The sequence below is a fragment of the Artemia franciscana genome, chromosome 13 (genome assembly GCF_032884065.1).
Source record: "Artemia franciscana chromosome 13, ASM3288406v1, whole genome shotgun sequence".
NCBI classification, from domain to species: Eukaryota; Metazoa; Arthropoda; class Branchiopoda; order Anostraca; family Artemiidae; genus Artemia; species Artemia franciscana.
This window is the reverse complement of record NC_088875.1, coordinates 30,567,306-30,590,025: the sequence shown is the minus strand read 5'-3', so window position 1 is coordinate 30,590,025 and position 22,720 is coordinate 30,567,306. Positions and strand designations below refer to the sequence as shown.

The 22,720-nt window shown below is 34.6% G+C and overlaps 1 protein-coding gene across 1 annotated transcript in view; it reads left to right on the top strand.

Annotated features, from left to right (window-relative positions):
• The first annotated feature begins 15,153 nt into the window (after positions 1-15,153).
• Positions 15,154-22,720, top strand: part of LOC136034790 (very long chain fatty acid elongase 7-like) — a 57,852-nt gene continuing 50,285 nt past the window's right edge. The window contains exon 1 of the mRNA XM_065716202.1: positions 15,154-15,240. Coding sequence (XP_065572274.1) covers positions 15,207-15,240 — 34 coding nt within the window. The 5' untranslated portion in view covers positions 15,154-15,206. The remainder of the gene's footprint in view (positions 15,241-22,720) is intronic.

The window sequence follows — 22,720 nt, the reverse complement described above, 5'->3', positions numbered from 1 at the left end:
GCATTTATTAGAGATGCTTTGCCGGCTGTCCTGATCACCTCGAAAGAACTAAAGAGCGATGGTGGAAAATGCTTGAACGACAGAATCTCGTCCAAGTCAGATCCACTGGTGCTAGCCACTGCAGCTAGACGATGAAAAATTAGAGATGGTTCGACAATTTCCCTCTCGCTATCTATCAGTACAGATGACTTTTCAGGCATGGTTACAGCTTCCTCCTTTCTCCTGAAAACATATTTGTTAATTTCTTTCGCTTCCATGTCCTTCGGAATCTTTTCTTCCACAGGTTTGGCATCGTCTACGTTTACAGATGATGAAACGTGGACAACAGGAACTGCTTTCAATAGTTGTTAATCCTACCTAACGGGTTCTAGGGGCTCAATTTATCAAACTATAATTTCCATGTTCTCCAGATCTCTACCTTTCCTCGAAGATATTGCTTTTATGTGATTTTCAATAGTCGACTCTGCCAGGTCAGTCATGTTTTGTGTGCGTTTGTTAACGAGAACCAATGTAGACATAGCAGATATCCAAATTGTCTGCTGCAATTCAGTCATACCTCTCCCTCTCGTCAGACCACCACTCGTATTCATACTTCTCGTTAACGTTTGTTAGATCACCAAATCAAGAGAAACTGCCGCCGAATAGTTGTCAATTCTCCGGATGAACAGGTATTTCTGTAACATTCTGTTCTGCTCTGGGTTGTCTTTCCTCAACTGGAAATCGGCTGCAGGAACAGTCAAGTAGACTTCGTGTATGGATTGTGAGGGGAAGTGGCAAAGTAAGGAAGCATTTCTTACAGAGACTGTTGATAAAGCTCAAAATTAACACTTCGTTTAGCTCTCAGGTCCTTTCTCAAGATTCCAAGCAGGCCCAGATACTGAAACTAAAGGTGGGCAGTTCCGGACTAGGATAATGGTGGTTTTAAACGATGCAATATTTCGTGGATAAGTTCTGCTGATTGTGACACCTGTGCTTTGTCAATGGTATCTCCCTCAAGGAGCGACTCATATGCCTGTTTCGCCTTTTCAAGGAGATCTGGTAGCATGTCATTGCAATCAAAACTCTGCTATTCAATTGTGATTATAAAAGGTTCGCATAAACGGCTCTCTCCAGCAGACCATAGCCTCGAGCAGCACAAGAGACAGCTTTGCCTTGTAACATACTTCGCCCAGTGTTAGGCGCGTACGCTTGACTTATGATTTCCAGAAGTCCTTAATCAGCCATAAAGAATACCAATGGCTCCTTAGAAACTGATGTGGGTTTGAAATCCACCTAGGACAAAAATAGTATTTCTTAATGCATTTATGGCAGACTCTGCATCGACGGTATACTTTGCCTTCCAGTAAAGTGGTTGGTCAAAGATTATGACTAGAGTTTTTTCAGCTCGGCAACCGCGCTCGTTAGCATGCATAAGTGTATAATAAACACAGGAGATCAGAAAATCATTGAAAATCAGAAATGACTATCCGCTCTTTTACAAAATCGGAAGCATAATCCTGAACAATATCTTACAAAATATTTCTACTCAATATTCGCGGATCCCTGTTTTTTCTATTGTCTTTTTTCTTTGGAAGCAAATAGAACGGCACTAACCTTTTACATAATCTTGAACCAATTCATGTAGCAAGTACTATGGTAGATGGCTCCAGTGATTAAATCACGTAACGAATGGTACTAGGGAATGGATACCGCAAACTGGAGGGGGAAGGAGATTCTAGAATACTGGCTTGAAATTGAACTGTTTGAGACTCATACTCTAAGGCGCCATTCCTAGGTTGACAGGAAATGGTGAATCGACCGAAAAATATTAAAGTAACTAGTTCATATAGGTCGATTTTACCCCTGTTTTAGGTAAGATGAGGTACTTGACTACTTAAAATTTAGTTTCTAACTTTACTTTCGAATCCATTCATTTCCTAGGAAACGATCAAAAATATGACAACCAAATTAATTTCGAGATTTATCGAATTATTGTAATATCCCCGAGATCAATTTTTCCGAATTATTTCGAATTATTGTAATTTCCCCGAGAACAATTTTTCCCAATTATTTTAATTATTTTGAATTATTGTAATTTCACCGAGATCAATTTTTACTGTCAGTAAATATACCCGTTTAAAATACGTGTTAACAAGAGAAGTAAAAACAGCTGTAAGTGTATTGACCTATCGACTGGATTCCCCATGCAACACAAAAAAAGGATCATCATTGGAAGCTACTAAGTAGGCAAAGAGATTTATACCATTAGGGCTTCCCACAAATTCTAGACTTTGGCTGTCGTTTTCAAGAAGGACCATAAACTGCTGTGTAATTGAATTAGCAATCCTTTTTGTGTCCGGTACCTCGTATTCTTTTTAGGAAAAAGCATCTCTCCACAATTTGACTAGCATATTTTAGATGTTGCAAGTTTTTGCTATATTTACCACGGTGATATTGTAATATAGATATAGTTGAATGATTTGAGCTTTTAGATGTGCCTTCACAAATTAAGGATCTTAATAAAGTTATGTGTAAAATGACGTTGACTAGATTGTGTGATTATGGCCCTCTTTTTCGTTTTTTCCCCAGAAGTTGGATGAGTGTTTAGTTTTTGGTTTGTTTGTTAATTTTGTTTCCTTTTTCTTTTCTCCACAGTGGCTGTCCTTTTGGGTTGAAAATAAGTGAGGATGATGATGAGTGCGAAACACGAGCTATGGTCTATACTGTGTTTGCAAATATTTCTAATTATGAATACAGCTTTACTTAGCCTGTTCTACTGAACTTTTAGTCTATTTTATTATACTGTTTTTCTTTGTTATATTAAGCTTCGTTGTGCTTGCTATTGTTCAGTTACGTGTACTTTTTGTTTTGCTTGTTTATTGATTTTTTCTTTGTACTCCACTGTTTATACCTTTGTATGTTTCTGGATAATACATATAATAATAATAATAATAAATGCTTGAAAAATTAAAACTGATTTTGGATTTTAATTAAGTTGAATGTTGATATAAAAAATGTAGTCATTTTTTGAAGAGTGTCGGTTGTACTATTGGATTAAGGTTAGCCTTATAGTATTTTCAAATTCTAGAGCACTATGAGATGTCATTTTTCCTATAAAATTAAAAAACAGAACAGTTTTTTTTAATTGGAAGAAATAAGTAACATTAAAAATTAAAACAAACAGAAATTATTCTTTATATAAGGGAGGGGGACTACCATGTTCTCAACACTTGTTCTTTGCGCTAAGGTCCTAAAGCTATTCAAAACTATTTAAATTCCTTAAAGCCCTTGTGTTTTGTCAACCGCTAGTTTTTATATTTTTCCTGATATTGGGAATATCACAAGTTAGTTTAGTCGAGTTGGTTTTGTCGATATTTCTTACGTGATCTGCAAAGCATTTTGTATTCAATAAACCCTTAAAATAGATATTACAGGCGATGAAATTGAAGAAGTCAGGATTTTTTTTGTTCAAATAGGGCATTACGTGTAGGTTTAGTTTCTTACCTCCTTTAAACTTTCCCACAAAATACATGCAATTTTTATAACATAAATAAAGAGTTTAGGATCTTTCATTGTTTCAGTTTTCATCGGTATCCTTGAGAATTGGCTCACAAAACATTCAGTTGTTTTAACAAAAATAAAATAAATGACATTTAACTTTCATTGGGAAGTTTTTTTCCTTTTTTTGAAATGATTGAATTTTTTGGTTACATGCAATCCTGCATATTCTGGGTTTAGCATGCGTAACTTATCCACACCTAATCCAGATCATTTCAAATAGCAATTTTCCTAGCTTCTGGCGTCATTTCCGCCTAATTGGGTACTTCCAGTTTAGGGTCTTGGACCATGACATCGGGCAAAGATTTACGTTTTGTGGCAAAGAACGGTAGAAAAAGCCCAAAAAGATATTCAAAAGAAAACTAGATGTTGTGATTTTCTTCTAAATGAATACTCTATATATTCTATGACCTATGGTTAGATACGATCCTCCGTGAAAAATAGGAGATATTTCAGCGCTGCCCATGCAAAACATTGATATTCCTTTTGTTGAAGGTAAGGTTTACTTGTTTTAAGATTTGTTTATTCATTTATATTAGTACCTATTGTATATTTATTTGCTTTAATTTGTATATAGAACTTAAGGTTTACTCGTTTTAAGGTTTATTTATTCGTTTATGTTAGTACCTGTTGCATGTTTTTTGCTACGATTGTTTATTTAGTTTCTGTTCGTTTTGGGTTTCATTTATTCTTCAATAGTAATTTTGGTCTTTTTTAGTTTGAGTTATCGTAGGCTTCTTTTCCTCTGTTCTGAAATTTAATATGGCTTTTCTTTTCTTTAGAAATTCCTTTTTCGGATTTTTTTTTAATTAATTTCTGTTCGTTTTTTTTATTGCCAAAGTTTTAAGTTTTCAAAGTTTCCTATTTCAAAACAATTTTGTATTCTAATTAAATTAATAGTTTTGGCCAGACTAACAAAATTAAATTGAATATTTAATATATAATGATATTCATTGCAGAAAGCTCACCAGCTCAAGATTTTGTTGTACCCATGGCTGGATTTAAAGCTTTGACGCTTATAGGCCCACGAGTTTTAGCCGCTCCGTTTTTGCAATATTTTCGGGAAATCCCCCTCTAAAGGATCCACAAGATTTTGTATAGAGCCAGAAGACTTTTTCTTTCTCTTGCATGTCACTATCACACTTTGTATTGGCCCAAGTACTGCAAAAAGTATTTGATATAAGTACCAAGGGTTCGGCCAAAAATTTGTTTACTTAGTCATTCTAAATGGGTTTCGCCTAAGCATGCAACATATGGCATTATTTTTATTGTCGGTGATCTGCATTCTCAACAAAGGCAAATACTTCAGAAACAAATTTGATTGTATTTACTCGTGATGTCTGAGTTATCTTTGTTACAGCAAAACAAAACTTTTAAATCAATATGATTGTATTCAATGACAATCAAAAATTTGGCTTAATGTTCCAATTTTACTAGTGCCTTAATCTGCGGTCCAAAATTTAAGTCTTAAGCAGAAAAGCAGAAAAAAACTTACAGATATTACTGCTGTTAACACGCAATAGACTGTGTCCATTAAGCCAAATATAAATGAAATGAAAAAGAAAACTGATTTTTCAAAAAAAAAGAGTTTTCGAACAAAAGTAAAGAGTGATAATAGGACTTTGAAGGAGCAGAAATGACGTCATTTAAAAAGTGAAGCTTAAAGCGAATATAAACTGCTTATGAATGAATAAATGAAACTCAGACGAACAGCCATTAAAATAAACGTTCACAAAAAAACTTTATATGTGAAATATGTGAAAATAAATGTTCACAAAATGAAACCCAAGACGAACAAAACTTGAATGAATGATCAAGTCAAAACTAAAACAAACGGAAACTAACCTCTATAAAAGCTTGATTGGCCCTCTCTTCAACCCTCTTAAAGACCTGTGTATCATTTACGGTTTATTGAAAACAAAGTATATTATCTAGTTTTCGTTTTTTATCATAACATTAAAGTATGAAAAATTGTTGAGACCTATGGAAATTCAAATACTTTTCCTTCAGTTGTATAGAGAATTAGTTGGTGAAATATTTATTGATTTGTAAATTCAAATACTGATTCAACAACCTAAGAAGACCTCTTCAAAATTCACGAAAGTTGTATTTAGGCATTACGTTATTGTAGTTCTGAATGAATTAGAATCAATAAAAAAGTTCCGACAAAAAAATGGCCTTTTGAAATAATATAGTTATTAAATTGAATGTCATTGAATATTAAATTGAATGTAAATTGAATATTTATTTTGTTTATTTTTACCCCCCCCCCCAAGGATTTTTTTTCTTCTTCTCTTTTTTGAGTGGGGGAAAGAAATGAAGAAATGATTTAGCAGATTGAAGCAGATCAGTATGAATTTAGTATCTGAACTAAAAGGAACTAGCTTATGAACCTAATCGGATTACTTTTTGTACTGTATTGTGATTGCGCAATTAACTTGCGGACTTAATTGTGAGGGATTGCTCACTTCATACACAGTGAGTTATTATTAGTGTATAATTGAATATATTGGTGTTATCGCTGATTAAAAACTGTGATTAAGTTTGTGAATCTGCAGTATCTCGTCGGAATAAATGACGGGGAAAAAGCCCCTAAGGCTACCACCCGAGAAGGATACTCCCACTGAAACCCTTAGCCGGTCGCCATTCCAACCTACCTATAAAACTCTTCCTAGAACCCCCCCAACTACGCGATCCAAAACTGTTAGCCACTTGTCAGGAATTCAGGCCTTAGCCGAAACTAACTCTAATGAAAGAGGTGAGACGCCTGGCAAAAAGAGGAAAAAGGATGAAACTCGTTCACCAACGATAGTGCAACCCCTCTCTTCAAGTGTCCCAGAAACAAGTGCTAACGATCACCCCAATTATTATACTGTCTCAATCAAGAAAACCAATGGCCAACCCTTTTCAAAAGATCGAATAATGCAAATTAGGAAAGCTGTCTTTCTGATCACCAAGGTGAATTTTGAACTTGTTTTCAAGCAGGACGAGTCTATTGATATTTACTTTACGTCTTCTCAGGCGGCAGACCATGTCCTGTCAAAATCCAAAGAAATAATTCTTGATGGCTCAAAAATTTTAGCCACAAAAAAAGATGTGGAAAAGTTACACAAGTATGTGCTGTATGGTGTTGATACCAGTGTAAAAGTGGAGGAAATACAAACTGAACTAATAGATTCTTCAGGTCTTCTCATCAATCCTTCAACTGCTATAAGGCTAAGTTTAAACAAAGAAGGTTTTCTTCACCCTAGCCGTTCAATCCTCATTTGCTGCAAAGTTGAGCTAAGCGGAGAAATATTCTTGTACGGTATGTCTCTTTTTTACAAGATTTATAAGCCTAAGCCCCTACAATGCTCCACTTGTCTAGCCCACGGCCACAGCAAAAAACACTGCAAACAGTCCCATCCGTCTTGCCTTAAGTGTGGGAAAACAGGCCACGCAATTAGTGAATGCCCTGAGTCAGACCCTTTCTGCAGAAATTGTAACCGGAAGGGACACACAGCCCTCCAAAAACAATCTTGCCCAGCTCACCAAAAGCGAGTTGTAATCCTTAGAACATCTGATAAAATGAACCTACCCTACTCAGTTGTAGCTGCAAGAATCCCTTGGCAACCCACACCCCATCGGCCCAGTAGAAGCCAAGCAACAGTTGCTGTAGCAGATGCAAAGACAGTATCATTTCCAAAAGAGGCAAATAATGTTCATACTCAAGGTTCTAGTCATTCCCCCCATCCCTTACCTAAGTTTACTTCAACATCCTGCCCTCCAAAAGATTCATCTAAAAATAGCCAAGAATGGCAAAGGCTTGCAACTTATCTCACAGTCAGTCACTTAATTGAGGTTAGTAATGAAGCTGAGGAAACCAAAAATACTCTCAAGAAGAAAGCTATCACTAAACTCCTAGGTGATGACATATTAGAAACAGCTATGGCTCAATTATCCTCCATGAAAAAGGACATAGATTCCACATCAAAGCTAGTTAAGTCTGTAGACTCAACTGCAAATCAAATCAATGCAGGCTCTGAAATTGCCACAACCCCCAAGACGGTAATCGATGCCACTGCCCTAGTCAAAGGCAAGAAATCTAAGAAAAAAACGGCAAACTTTCCATCCCAGTCCAAAATTACCACCAATGATATTTCGTCGGCTGAAGAAGATTTCCAATATTCTAATCAAGGAGATGATGAAACTCAGACCACAATGGATGTTTAAATGTGCACCGTACAAGATTTTACATTTCTCACGAATTTATCACTGTGTAATAATGTTGTTTTTAACTATTACGATGACCAAAATAATTTGCCCACCAGCCCCTTAGCTAGCCCCGATAGCCCTTTAAATCAAATTAACTGTGAATATCTCGACACTTTTGATTTTGTAAAAAATGTGAAACCTAAGCTAATGGAAGAGACCAAACTTAATGTAATTTGCTTTAACATCAGAAGTATACGGGATAAGTGGGCTAATTTTAAAGACTTAGTTTTAATTAATGGTTACTGCCCTTTCGACGTAATTGGAATAACGGAAACATGGCTTTCAGAAATTGATGATAAGAATGAATTTTCCCTCCCTGGTTTTCAAGCTATTCATATTGAAAGAAAATTAACCAAGTCGTCTGGCGGCATTTCTCTTTACATCCGGTCAAGTCTGAAATTCACCAGGCTATTAGACTGTGAATCCTTATTCTCGCAACCTATAAATAATAGATGCATTTATTCAATAATCGTAGACATAAGTGTTGACGAGAATTCTCTTATTTTTTCATTATTTTATAAGCCCCCCTCATTTCCGACCCCTTTTTTTGTAATCTGTTTGATGATTTTTCTAGTTTTATTAATTTACCACAAAAGAAGGCAATAGTTTTTGGGGACTTCAATTGTAATTTACTAAATGTTAGCAATAATAATGATTGTGATACCTTTTTTGAAACATTCACCTCAAGTGGTCTTCTTCCCACAATCCTTTTTCCTACTAGAGTTGATCCTGTGAGGTCTACAGCTACTGTAATTGACAACATTTTTGTATCCACTTCCCTGGGAAACCACCTGTCCTCCAAAATAATATTTTCTGACCTGTCAGATCACTTTCCAATCTATCTCTCGCTACCCTCCCTACCAACTACTCAGCCCTCTAGAACTAAAACCCCTACGTATAATAGAATATATAATACTGTGAATATGAACAGGTTCACGGATCGTTTGAAATCCTTTGACTGGTCCAAGGTTTTGGATTGTCAGGATGTTAATTCAGCCACAAATGGTTTTACACAAGGACTGAGTGATCTTATCAGTTCAACCTTTCCAGTTCGTAAATCAAACCGAAAAACTAGCCATATACGCCCCTGGATGTCAAATAGCCTGATAATCTCTTCATATCGAAAAAATGACCTATATAAGTTAGCTTGCAAAACCAGTAACGTTATTGACCTGACTAATTATAAAAAATACAAAAATTTATATACCAAACTTGTCCGGGAAGCAAAAAAAAATTATTATTATTCGAAAATCTCTCATTGCAAAGGGAACTTGCAAAAAATTTGGTCAACAATAAATGAAATTCTTTCAAAAAAAAGAAGTTCAAGATCTGTACCTCTTAACCTTAAGGACATCAGTGGCAGATTAATTGACCCAAGTTCAGTACCGGATGCTTTTAATAATTATTTCACTAATATTCCAAATGCTAACTCCTGTTCCTTCTCCCAGTCAGTTCAACCTAGCAAGAATCCTGGATCTATGTTTTTCTCTCCAACTGATCGTAAAGAGGTGCTTCAAGTTATCAATTGTCTCTCTAATAGTAGTACACCTGACTTCTTTGGCATAAGTAATAAGCTTCTTAGGACCGTATCTTCCTATGTTTGTGAACCCATTGTGCACATAGCAAACCTGTCTATGACCAATGGAGTCTTCCCAGAAATATTTAAATCAGCAATTGTTATCCCGATTCATAAAAAAGGCGATCCGTCTGAGATAAGTAATTATCGTCCAATCTCACTTCTCCCAGTTATATCTAAAGTGCTCGAGAGAATTATATTCCGACGTCTTTCTCCCTTTTTATTTGGGATTCATTCTTCAGATTCGTTGATTTCTCCTCATCAATATGGCTTCCGTTCCAAATTTTCAACTGCTCATGCACTAATAGACGCCACACAGTTTATACGTTCCCAACTTGACCTTAAAAATACTGTATTGGGCTTATTTCTGGACTTTTCTAAGGCCTTTGATATGGTTGATCACAGTGTTCTATTAAGTAAACTCAACAACTTAGGGATTCGTGGAGTTCCTTTCTCATGGTTTGGCTCTTATCTCTCTGGTAGAGTACAGAGTGTGAGTCTGGGCGGGTTGACTTCACATCCCCTACCTGTCCGAAGGGGCGTCCCACAAGGCTCTGTTCTTGGTCCAATACTTTTTCTCCTTTATATTAATGATTTGGTTACGGACCTGGGTCCATCAGTGCACCCAGTACTTTTCGCTGACGATAGCAACTTTTTCATCACCGGTCCTAATTTACCATCCGTTGTCGCCTCTACTCAAACCCTTCTGAATAGAGTAGAGGAGTGGTGTCTAGTTAACTGCATGACCATTAACATCAAGAAAAGTCAGGTTGTATTATTTCGAACCCCTTACAAAAAAAATGAACCTCAGCAAGCACTTGGCCTAAAATATTCTACCAATCTCCTCCCACAGGTCGAAGTTGCCAAGTTTCTTGGTGTTCACATAGACTCCTCCCTATCATTTGCAACACACGTGTCCTACATCAGAGCCATAATTTTGCGACAGGTAAGTATGATTAATCGTGCGAATTATTTTCTTCCTCCCGATATCCTTGTCACCCTTTATTACTCTTTTATTTACCCATATATCTCATACTGTGGATCTGTTTGGGGCAACACTTTTCCTTCAGTTACCAATAAATTAAAATCTGCCCAAAACCGTGCCATCAAAGCAGTTTTTCGGCTGCCCCGACTATATCCCACCCAGGACTTGTACTCCGATTTTGGTATTATCCCTTTTGAACAAATCATCAAAAAATTAAATCTATACCTTGCATACTCCGCTTACCATAAAAATCTTCCTCCTCAATTATTATCTTATTTTAATATTAATAATTCTGAAGGCCTCTGTCTCCGTTCATCCAACCGTTCCTTCATTGTCCCCAAGTTTGTCTCTAGTTCCGCCCAGCGATCCCCCATTTATAAATCTATACTTCAATGGAATATAATACCCTCCAGTGTCGAGCTATCCACAAGTTTTCGCACGCTGTATAGCAATGTACTAAAATTTTGATATTATAACTCTCTAAATTCTTATTCAATTTGCTTTAGTTACTCATGTTTTCTCTTTTTTTTTTTTTTTTTTTTTTTTTTTTTTTTTTTTTTTCTCTTCTTCATTTTCAATTTTTTGTGGTTATGGTCCTCAACAAGTTCGCTTCCAGGATCTTTATTATTATTGGTGTTATATTGTAGTTTTATTTGAATAAATTGAATTGAATTGAAATCAATATGATTGTATTCAATGACAATCAAAAATTTGGCTTAATGTTCCAATTTTACTAGTGCCTTAATCTGCGGTCCAAAATTTAAGTCTTAAGCAGAAAAGCAGAAAAAACTTACAGATATTACTGCTGTTAACACGCAATAGACTGTGTCCATTAAGCCAAATATAAATGAAATGAAAAAGAAAACTGATTTTTCAAAAAAAAAGAGTTTTCGAACAAAAGTAAAGAGTGATAATAGGACTTTGAAGGAGCAGAAATGACGTCATTTAAAAAGTTAAGCTTGAAGCGAACATAAACTGCTTATGAATGAATAAATGAAACTCAGACGAACAGCCATTAAAATAAACGTTCACAAAAAAACTTTATATGTGAAATATGTGAAAATAAATGTTCACAAAATGAAACCCAAGACGAACAAAACTTGAATGAATGATCAAGTCAAAACTAAAACAAACGGAAACTAACCTCTATAAAAGCTTGATTGGCCCTCTCTTCAACCCTCTTAAAGACCTGTGTATCATTTACGGTTTATTGAAAACAAAGTATATTATCTAGTTTTCGTTTTTTATCATAACATTAAAGTATGAAAAATTGTTGAGACCTATGGAAATTCAAATACTTTTCCTTCAGTTGTATAGAGAATTAGTTGGTGAAATATTTATTGATTTGTAAATTCAAATACTGATTCAACAACCTAAGAAGACCTCTTCAAAATTCACGAAAGTTGTATTTAGGCATTACGTTATTGTAGTTCTGAATGAATTAGAATCAATAAAAAAGTTCCGACAAAAAAATGGCCTTTTGAAATAATATAGTTATTAAATTGAATGTCATTGAATATTAAATTGAATGTAAATTGAATATTTATTTTGTTTATTTTTACCCCCCCCCCCCCAAGGATTTTTTTTCTTCTTCTTTTTTTTGAGTGGGGGAAAGAAATGAAGAAATGATTTAGCAGATTCATGGTGGTTAGAGTTGCGGCCACAGTTAGGACTCTTTTGTCCTAAAAAAGAGTTAAATATTAATAAAAAGTATTTTTTAGTAAAGTACTAAAAAATAAATAAAAAAATAACTTTTTTAGTAATGGTCTTCTCTCTTGCGGCCTTGATTAGCATTAATTTTTTCTCTTTTTTTGTTTATGTTTCCATAAATAAGGAACATATTGTTTGAAATACATGCCATTTTCAGTAGAGCACAAATGAAATTTGCCTTTTAGAAGATTTGATGGGTCATAGCCTTGCTCTTATTTTTAGTAGCGCTTATTTATAAATCTTGACCAGCATTGTGATTAATTTTTTGAAGGTATAACAAACAGAAAACGCAATTTTATGTAAATCATTTACAGTTGAGCACTCTTGGCACTATAGCCTTTACCAAGCTTCGGGGTTCATATCCACACCATGAAACGTGGCTTTTTTTTAAGTTTGGCTTATAGTATGAATATGTGTCTGCTCATTTTAGATTTCAATATTCATTTTCAATTTCTCCTGGTAAAGTTTTTTTTTAACATTTTCGTTTTAATAATTAAAAATAAAAAGCTCGCCCAGTCCTTAAAAATTATGTCACCAATCTATTTAAAGTAGCTATTTAAGGGGGTAAATCAAATTTTTTCAAGAAATATCTGTTGCATTAGTCTTTTCGTCGCTCGTACAATAAAAAAAAACACAGCGTCAATTTTGATGTCTTTAAACAACCATTCTGCATTTATAGAAAATTCGGTCTTTCAGAGAATAGCCCTAAAATCTTGAATTATGTTCTAATTTTCAGACGTTTTTCTTATGTGAATGTACTCAAGTACAAAAAAGACTTAAGCACACAAAGTATGTCAGTAATTAAGTAGATAAGTTTAAGTAAAAAACATGTAACACTGATCACAAAATTCCCATTGACAGTAGCCATTCCGCTGTAATAGAAGATGTATAACAGCGTTTTTGTTTCTGAAGTTAATCACTGTGGGTATGCGCAATGGCTTGCTAACTCTTGATGTTGCTTAAAACTTGTTCACAATGAAATTTAGCTTACACAAAGGTTTTTCTAACGCAGAGGAATCAGCTAAATTCGCAACGAATTATAACATAAGTTGTTCAAAATCCAGAGCCAGTATCAAAGTTTTATTTGACCTTGCTTGGAATTTACCTAAGACCAGCTAGTTAGAAGGGCAAATTTAGGCCCTGAACTGACTCCTGAATGTTTCACTCAAATCTTTTCTGTTTCTTTAGGCCCCAGATTCATTCACAAAAGCTTCATTTCCGATAAGTGAACTACTTTTTAAGATGGCAAAAGTCTTTCACCTAGGAGTAATTACTTTACCGTGTAAAATATTAGCTTCCGCTGTAATAGAAGATGTATAACAGCGTTTTTGTTTCTGAAGTTAATCACTGTGGGTATGCGCAATGGCTTGCTAACTCTTGATGTGGCTTAAAACTTGTTCACAATGAAATTTAGCTAACACAAAGGTTTTTCTAACGCAGAGGAATCAGCTAAATTCGCAACGAATTATAACATAAGTTGTTCAAAATTCAGAGCCAGTATCAAAGTTTTATTTGACCTTGCTTGGAATTTACTTAAGACCAGCTAGTTAGAAAGCTTTGTTAAACTGTATTTTGAAAAAGAAACTGCATCACAGCTAAACCAAAATGCTGGAAATTTTAGGCCTTAACTGGCCCGAAGTAATTAATCAGTTAATGGTACGTAGCTCGAAAAGCCTATAATTTCAACCAAGAAGCTCGTGGCTGGTCCAAATTAAGGGCCAAACCCAAGACCAGATGGAATGATAGCCTCAATAAACTTTCGATGATGGCTAACATTGCTATTGACAAGACCCCACTTTTAGCACGAAACCAGTCGACCTACAAAAGCAGAGCTGTAATACTCTCTACACCACATTCTAGCATGGTAGGAGCCTTAGGTAAAATAAAATACACTATTTGAAAACTTTATTTATTTGACATTTAAATTCAAACAAAAGTTACCCCTACAGCCTAACCTATTAAATATAGTCATACTGCTTTACAGCACTAGTTTTAGATTAGACTTGTTCAAGTATGAGGCAATCTATGATTTATCGACTTCGTTCTAACTTTAAGATCCTGCTTCCAAAATTAAACTCAAGCTTTAAATGTGCGTCCATTGACTATAAGTGTATTTTAAATAGTCTCTTCGAAATTGTTTATAGGCAAAATAATTCAAGCTAATCACATCCCTTCTTAATAAAATTTTGACAGATCAAATGACGGAAAAATCTACTTTCTCTAGGGTATAGTAAATGATTACAGTTTTCTAACTATTGAAGGGGAGAACTTTCTATGAAAAGACCTAAAGTTAGCGATAATCGTAATGTAACCAAATTTCAGTGTTAGCTTAATCACATTACAAATGAGGATGAGCTTTTAGACATATCTCACCCTTTGTAGAACACACTAGGCTCCAGCCAACATTGAGCTGAAGGTATTCTCATGTTTCTTTTATTTCCAAGTTAGTAATTTCATTGAACGTGCTTCGTAATATCAGTCAAAATGTATCCAAGCCCTTCCGAACAAGGTACCTCAATCCACTCGTGGAAGATATTTACTTAAGTTAATTATTCTTCCCACGGAATTGGTAAAATTAGAGTACCATTCATAAGAATTAACATAAAATATAACATTACTGAAGTTTTCAGAAAATTTGTCCGTGAGAGATGAAACAATCTTAGTTCTTTTGTTACAACTGAAAATTTTTAAATATAGTGCTTTTACGCTGAACTACCAAGAGTGTCCTGTTTTAAATTTGTTTTTAGGTATTTAAGCTCAAAAATATCCGTAAAGTAGGCCAATTGGCATAAGGGGCTTCTGGAAATACTGAAATACACACTAAATGCATAATCCTTCAATATGGTGTTCTCTTATCACAACTTAAGCTTAATTTACGGCCAGTGTAAAATTTTATGGACTTTATATAAGCAAAAGGGATAGATCTTATCAACATAAAATCCCTATTATTCTAATTGCTTGTTGTAAAAATTATTTTCCGTAAGGTGTCATTTTTCTAACTAGCAGAAATTTCAGAATTGGTCGAAAAACACCGAAACAAAAAGATAGTTTGTACCCAGAGGATGCTGCAATGCGATCGTCTAGCCGCGTTTTCAAGAAGAAATCCACACAACAACGCGGATTTTCAAATTCAGACCGGGCAGCATGGATTTTCTAAACAATATTATTGAATCTGGAGGTAATTTTTGGAATAGCTAATATTTCTTTACTTAATTTTTTGAAGGCGAGTTTGATACAAGGTGAATATCTAGATGATGGGAACTGGAAAATCTTTAGTGGTTGGCATCTTCTGAAGGAAGTTAGCTAGCCTATGCTAAGTAATTACTAGGTCTGGTCAGTATATAGCCTACAATATTCCATAACTAGCATAAAGGCAAGTTGAACACATCCGTTTATTCCTTTTCAAAACCCTTTAAAATTTTTTAGGGCTTATTTCAGAATAGGGTATAGCCTAGGCTACTAATCAATTCACTTGTAAATGCACCCCTGACCATGTAGCTTATGGACCTATAAATAGACCCTAAAGAGTATTTTTCATTCCATTGATGCAGTTATACCTTCTAGCTTCTATACTGAGTCACTTTTTTCTCAGTTTTCAACTTATGTCTCTGTGATTTAGCCTGGTGAATGAGCTAAATTACCTTACCAAAATATTATTTGAAATGATTCCAAAAAGTGTAAATTAGTGGATGGAACCATAATAGTCTGATTAGTCACTATCATTGCTGACTGGCATTTACTAGATTTGTCCATATTGCTAGCAAGTATGATTTTAAGGTAACTTAAGGTAAGGTGTTATAAAGATATTGGATGCTATAATGTAAGAACTTCATTAAGTAAAATTCTAGTTTAGTGACTTCTTGCTATCTTAGAAAGGGGCTAGATTAGGAAAATGAAACTTTTGGGGATGGGTTTACAGGCTAAAGTATATCCTGGGAAGGTATTTTAAAGTACCCACCTCCAATTCTTAGCCATATCAATGTTTTTTTCAAAATTTAGGAAATGTATTTGCATATCTTTAAAACCTCATGAATTGGGATTGAGCAAATTTGTGAAGCTGAAAACAATTTTGTTGTACTTCATTCAAGCAGAAGATCTATTTTGCAAGGTTTCACTTTTATAACACACATAACATCTTTTATAGCCTAGCCTAACATCTTTAAAGGTCTTCAAAGTCAGGACCCTCTAGAGAGAGAGAGTAGAGGTAGATACTTCAAAACACCTTTGTGGGACATACTTTAGCCTGTAGACTCATCCCTGAAAGTTTTGTTTTCCCAACCTAACCCCTTTCTGAGATAGCAAGAAGTCACTAAACTAGGATTTTACCCTTCATTATTTTAGTGTTTATATCTTCCTTGGGCTCTATTTTGGACCATTAAGGGGAGAGGGCATTTACAAGTAAATATATAATTATACTTGGAATGTTCCTAAAAAATGGTTCAACTACATGTTCACCTTATCCCTAGCTCAGTTATTGAGGTAAAGTTGAAGAATAGCAGCTTTCCAGAGAGAGACATGCTTTAACTAAAATAGGGATATTTTTTAGTTTGTTAATTTTTGTTAATTTTATGGTTTGTTTGCATTCCTGACAAATCATCCCTGTAGCCCCTTCCTGATGGTCTCATTTAGCCCTATGCTATATAGAAAACTAAAAAAAGAAAAGGAAAAAACAATGAAATTGTGACTCTAGAATAGGCTAGGCAATTTAGCATATTTACATTGATAAGAAATGTCATGTTTCCCTCTTATTAGTCATATTTCTAATTCCTTTAATATAGCATAGTTTTTTTTATTCAATATTCAGCAAAATAACCTAAGCTAAACTGGATATCTTCAAGTCCACACAGAGTACCTTGTTTTACAGCAGATTAATCAGTAAAAATAACAATACACAAAGATGTTATTTGGACTATACATGTGTCCATGAGGGGGGGGGGGCAAATTGTTAGGGTAAAAAATATTATTGTGAAAAAGAGCATAAAATGAGGAATCTAAAGGTGTAACTTCTTTTTATGTTTGTTTTGTATATAAAGGAGGGGGATGAATTGTCAAAAATGCAAATTGATGAAAAAGAGCATAGAAATAGCAACCTAACATGTCTCTCTTTTTGTTCTTATGTGTCTCCTTTTGGACTTTTACTATTCCCAAGTTTTATCCAGTGCCCTGTACATATTGACTTTAGTCAATAATTTCTTAGACCACACTGCTTTTCCATTTACAAAAAAAAATAATTGAAGAAAAATGGGTTTAATTTCTTATAAAGCAGTGACAACAAAATAAAAACTATACTTTAACTAACCAAAAAATAAAAGAGGAAAAGAGGAAAGTGCCAATATAAACAATTACTTCAGTTTTTCTAAAATTACAGTCAGTTGTGGGAGTGTTTGTTTCAAAATGTGAGTTTTTGTTTCTTATATATTTGATTGTTTATATTTTTTATGTTGGTTTAGTTGTTGTGGCATTTTTATATGTCTTAAGAATAGTCTTAAATTGTTGTAATTTTCTCCTTTTTTGTTGTTTTTCTTTTCCATTGAGAAAGGCTCCCGGACGCGGGGCCAAAATATTTGGAGTATTTTAATTTTTTGGTTAGCTAAAGTGTAGTTTTTATTTTGTTGTCACTGCTTTATAAGAAATTAAACCCATTTTTCTTCAATTATTTTTTTTTCGTAATTGACTTTAGTCCTACCATTTGGGTAAAATACCCAGTACTCAGACAGCTAATTCTCATTTTAAAAGTTAAATCACTATAAAATCTTTATTACACTGTATCTTCCAAGTGTACTACTACCACAAGCCACAATAAACAAATAAATAAAACTAAAAAAAATACAATAAATAGCCAAGTCAAACACAAAACAAGATGAAATTAATATGAATAGGGCTGATAACCCTCATGCCTTCTCAAGACCAGAACATAGTTTATGCTTTACAGGAAAAACAAAACAAATAACCCTGCATTGTCTGTTTAGTTGACATACACTGATATTTATTCCTTAAAGTTTTCATAATTTTTTATTTATGAAAGTAAAAAAGTAAAAACATTTAAAATGTATTTGGTTTTCAGTAAAGTGCAAATTATGTTCTTGTCTTGAGAAGGTATGGGGGTTATCATCCCTACTGATGCTAAGCTCTGCTCATTTTGGCTTGGCTACCTATTGTAATTTCTGTTTATTTTAAGTCTTGTTTATTTATTGATAGTTACTTGTGGTAGCATTATGCTTGGAAAATTATTTGACTTTAATACTGCTCATTTTTGGCTAAATAGAGCTCTACTTTTCTTTGAAGAACATGTTTGGCAGAAAAAGATTTGTTGAATTAATTTTTGTTAGTTTTTAATTGACATAGTCATTTCATGAAAAAATAGTATTCTATATCTTTTCAGTTTTTTCTATAAGAATCCATAGTTTGGGTTGAAATTTGTATGTGGGAGAAACTTTTTCTACATTTTTAATCCAAATAAAACTTAATATCATTCCCAAAAGATTCTATCTAGGCTCAATGGCACCCTGGATACACTAACACTCTTTTTGTTTACTTAAATGGTAAGAGCAGAAGTAGTAATAGTTGTAGCCCCAAAACTTTCAACTTAGTACCCCTAGTTGTTCTTGATATATTGCTGAGATGTCTAATTGGCAACCATAAACATAATGGCTTTTGATTTAGTTTAAAGTAACATTAAGTTTCAATGCATAATTGGCCAATTAAATAATTGTGAGGGAGGGGTTGACCTGACCAATATCCCTAAGACATAGTTACTGGATCACCCTACTATGCTGAACAAAATAGTTGTCTCAAAATTTTGACTGGATATCTTTTGAAAATGAATGGGCTTGAGAGAAAGGCTGCTTGCCCTCCAATCTCTTTTTACTCTTTAAAAAGGCACTAGACCTTTTAAATTTGAATCAAATTAGCTCCTTTACAAGTTTCAATGATATTTCCAGTAATTATAGAGTGGTGCTACCTATGATATTGCTTATATAATCTTTAAAAAACAAGCATGCATACAATTTTTTGTTTAATTGAAACTCCTCTTAAACGTTCCCTAAAAGTTTTGCCTTAATACATTTAGCATCATTAATTATTGTAACTGTAGTGGTAGTATTAGTAGTCTGCACATGGTGCCTTCTGGCTAGCCCAAAATCCCCCACAACTTACCCTTTAAGGTCTATTTTGATATGAGATATACATTTATTAAAAAAGAAAACAAACACCATTCGCCTGTCAAGAAAGGCAATAAGCCTGGAAGGGCAAGCAAGGTTATCACCCTCAGCTAACTCAACTGATGAAGGAAGAAAGGAAAAAGACAATAAGAAGACTGGAAAATAATAACTACAAAATAAATCAGGGAAATACCTTGAATAGAATGACAACCTGGAGCAGGCTTCACATCAAAATCAGTCACAAGATAAATGAAACTTCTTTGCCTGTGACTTGAAGACTAGAAGATTAGGCACATTCTTCACACACTTGGGCAATATATTCCAAACATGGGGACCATAATGCCAAATTACAAAAGATTCCGAGTGGTACTCCTAAGCTCATGAGTTAAGTTATCAGATTTTCTTGTATTATGATCATGGTGATCTCTATTAAAAGTAAGAAGCTTTTCAAAATTTGCTTTCCATCATGTCTGACTCTTCAAAGAGAACTAGAACTGTACATTTCCATTCAATGAGCCCCCTCTAAAGTTCAAAAAACCACCCCTTTTATAGAAAAAACTGTATAGGCCCTGGGACATAACCTCCTACCCTTACACCTAGACTCTGGGGGATTCTGTCAAGCCCCAAGGCATTGTTATATGATAATTGGACTATTTTTGAACAAATTGATATCTTGACATTTCCATTGGATGCATTTTTTTGTGTCTGACTTTGTGTCCATGTGTTTTTTTGTGTCTGTGTGTTTTTGTGTCTGACTTTGTGTAGTTTTTGTGCCTCTCTTCCATCCTGCCTGTTAGACTGAGCGTCTGTTTGCTTGTCTCTGTGTCTGTCCTTGTGGTTTTGTGTGTTTTCTTTGTCTCTCTCCTACCGTGCCTGCGTGAGTGAACGTCTGTTTGCATGTCTCTGTGTCTGTCTTTGTGTTTTTGTGGGCCTGACTTTGTGTTTTATGTATGTTTTTTGTCTCTCCCATCTTGCCTATGTGACTGAACGTCCGTTTGCATGTCTATGTGTTTGTCTGTATGTTTTTATGTGTCTAACTCTGTGTGTGTTTGTGTCTGACTTTGTGTTTTTAAGTGTTTTTAATCTCTCTCATTGTGCTTATGTGACTGAGCGTCTGTTTGAATGTCAATGTATCTGTCTTTGTGTTTTCGTGTGTCTAACTTTGTTTTTTGTCTCTCTCCCACCGTGCTGACCTGTGTGACTGAGTGTTTCTTTTGATGTTTCTGTGCCTGTCTTTGTGTTTTTGTGTGTCTGACTCTGTGTGTTTGTCTTACTTTGTGTTTTTGTGTGTGGTTCTATCTCTCTCCCACCATGCTTGTGTGACTGAGGATCTGTTTGCATGGGTCTGTGTCTCTGACTGTGTGTTTGCGTGTCTGACTTGTGTTTTTATGTGTTATTTTTCTCTCCAACCGCACTTGTGTGAGTCAGCGTATGTTTCCATGTCTCTTTGTCTGTCTTTGTGTTTTTGTGTGTCTGACTTTGCTTTTTTTTTTATGTGTCCTTGTCTCCCATCGTGCTTGTGCGACAGAGCATCTGTTCGCACGTCTCTGTCTGTCTTTGTGTTTTTGTGTGTCTGACTGTATGTTTGTGTTTTTGAGTCCGAGTTTGTGGTTTTTTGTGTGTGTTTTTCGTCTCTCCCCCGCCATGCCTGTGTGATAGAGCATCTGTTTGCATGTCTCTGTGTCTGTGTAGTGTTTATGTGTTTCTGACTGTGTGTCTGTGTCTCTGAATTTGGTTTTTTTGTGTGTTTTTTTCTCTCATTTGTTAGTGAGAAAATGATTTTTGTTCCTGGTTTATCTCCATATAGTAAGAAATTTATTATCTATGACTCATATTGAAACAAAAGCAAAAAAGGGTCTACTTTTCTTCGGTAGCGCATTTCATTATTGTAAATAATGAGCCTTCTACTGCAAAGCGTTATATTTACGGCTATATAATCACATTCAAAATGTGATTTTGATAATACTAAGATTCAAACTAATACAATGTAACAGGCAAGTGCGTCTAATAAAGCAATAGAAACAAGGCATTTTCATTAAGACCTCTGAGAAAAAATCTCTTAATATGACTTAAATTAACCTCTAATAATAAACCACCCCACTCCCCCTGGAATTGGGTGCTAGGGTGGGTCAGCCATATATTGTCACGGTGGCGTGAAAATGCATAGTTTTGACTCAAAGAAGCATGTTATTTTCATTAAAACATCTCAGAAATGACGAAATGCAAACAAAGAAAAAAAGCTGTCTCTTTTTTCTTCGTTTGAGTGTTTCATATACTAGCGAGAAAACGTATTGTGAAATTGACGTTTTTTATTCAAAATGCATTTTATTCAATATGTAATTTTGCTAATAGCAAGATTTAAATTGATACAATGTGATAGGCAGGTGCATTTAATAAATCAAAAATTGATAGCATTGGGATGCTTTCGCGCTCTCATGTGATTACATAAAAAGAAAAATAGTTTTTTTTAACTGAAAGTAAGGAGCGACATTAAAACTTAAAACGAACAGAGATTACTCCGTATATGAAATGGGTTGTCCCCTCCGCAATCCCTCGCTCTTCACGCTAAAGCTTTTAATTGTATTAAAAAGCAGAATTGTGGCAAAGAGTCAAACTTTAGCGTAAAGAGCGAGGGATTGCGGAGGGGACAACCCATTTCATATACGGAGTAATTTCTGTTCGTTTTAAGTTTTAATGTCGCTCCTTACTTTCAGTTAAAAAAACTAGTTTTTTTTATGTAGTTTCTGAACGTTTTTGAATTAATGCATGTTTGATTTTTGCTCTCCACACATAAATTATTGAAATGAAATTTGCATATTAATTCCTTTTTTGGCTAAATGACTTTCTCTTAGTTTTGATCAGACGATTTTGAGAAATAAGGGATGGGAAAGGAGGCCTAGTTGCCATGCAATTTTTCGGTTACATAAAAAGGCAACTATAAATTTTTATTTTTAACGAATTTTTCTGTTAGTAAAAATTATACCTAACTTAAGAATTATCTTACGTAACAAACTTTTATATTCTTCAATTTTTATTATGTATATGAGAGGGTTTGTACCCTCGTTAATGCCTCGTTCTTTACACTAAATCGTAAGTTTTGTCCCAATTCTTTAAGAATGACCCCTGAATCAGAAAAGCCGTAGAATTATGTTCTAGTCTTGAGAAGGCATCGGAGTTGTGATCGCTGAGTTATTTGATCGCTTGGTTATTTCTTGTAAAAATTAAATAAAAAAACAGTTTTTTAAGTGAAAGTAAGGAGCCACATTAAAACTTAAAACGAACAGAAATTACTCCGTATATGAAATGGGTTGTCCCCTACACGATCCCTCGCTCTTTACACTAAAACTTTTAATTGTTTTAAAAAGTAGAATTGTGGTAAAGAGTAAAACTTTAGTGTAAAGAGCGAGGGATTGCGAGGGGACAACCCATTTCATATACGGAGTAATTTCTGTTCGTTTTAAGTTTTACTGTCGCTCCTTACTTTCAGTTAAAAAAACT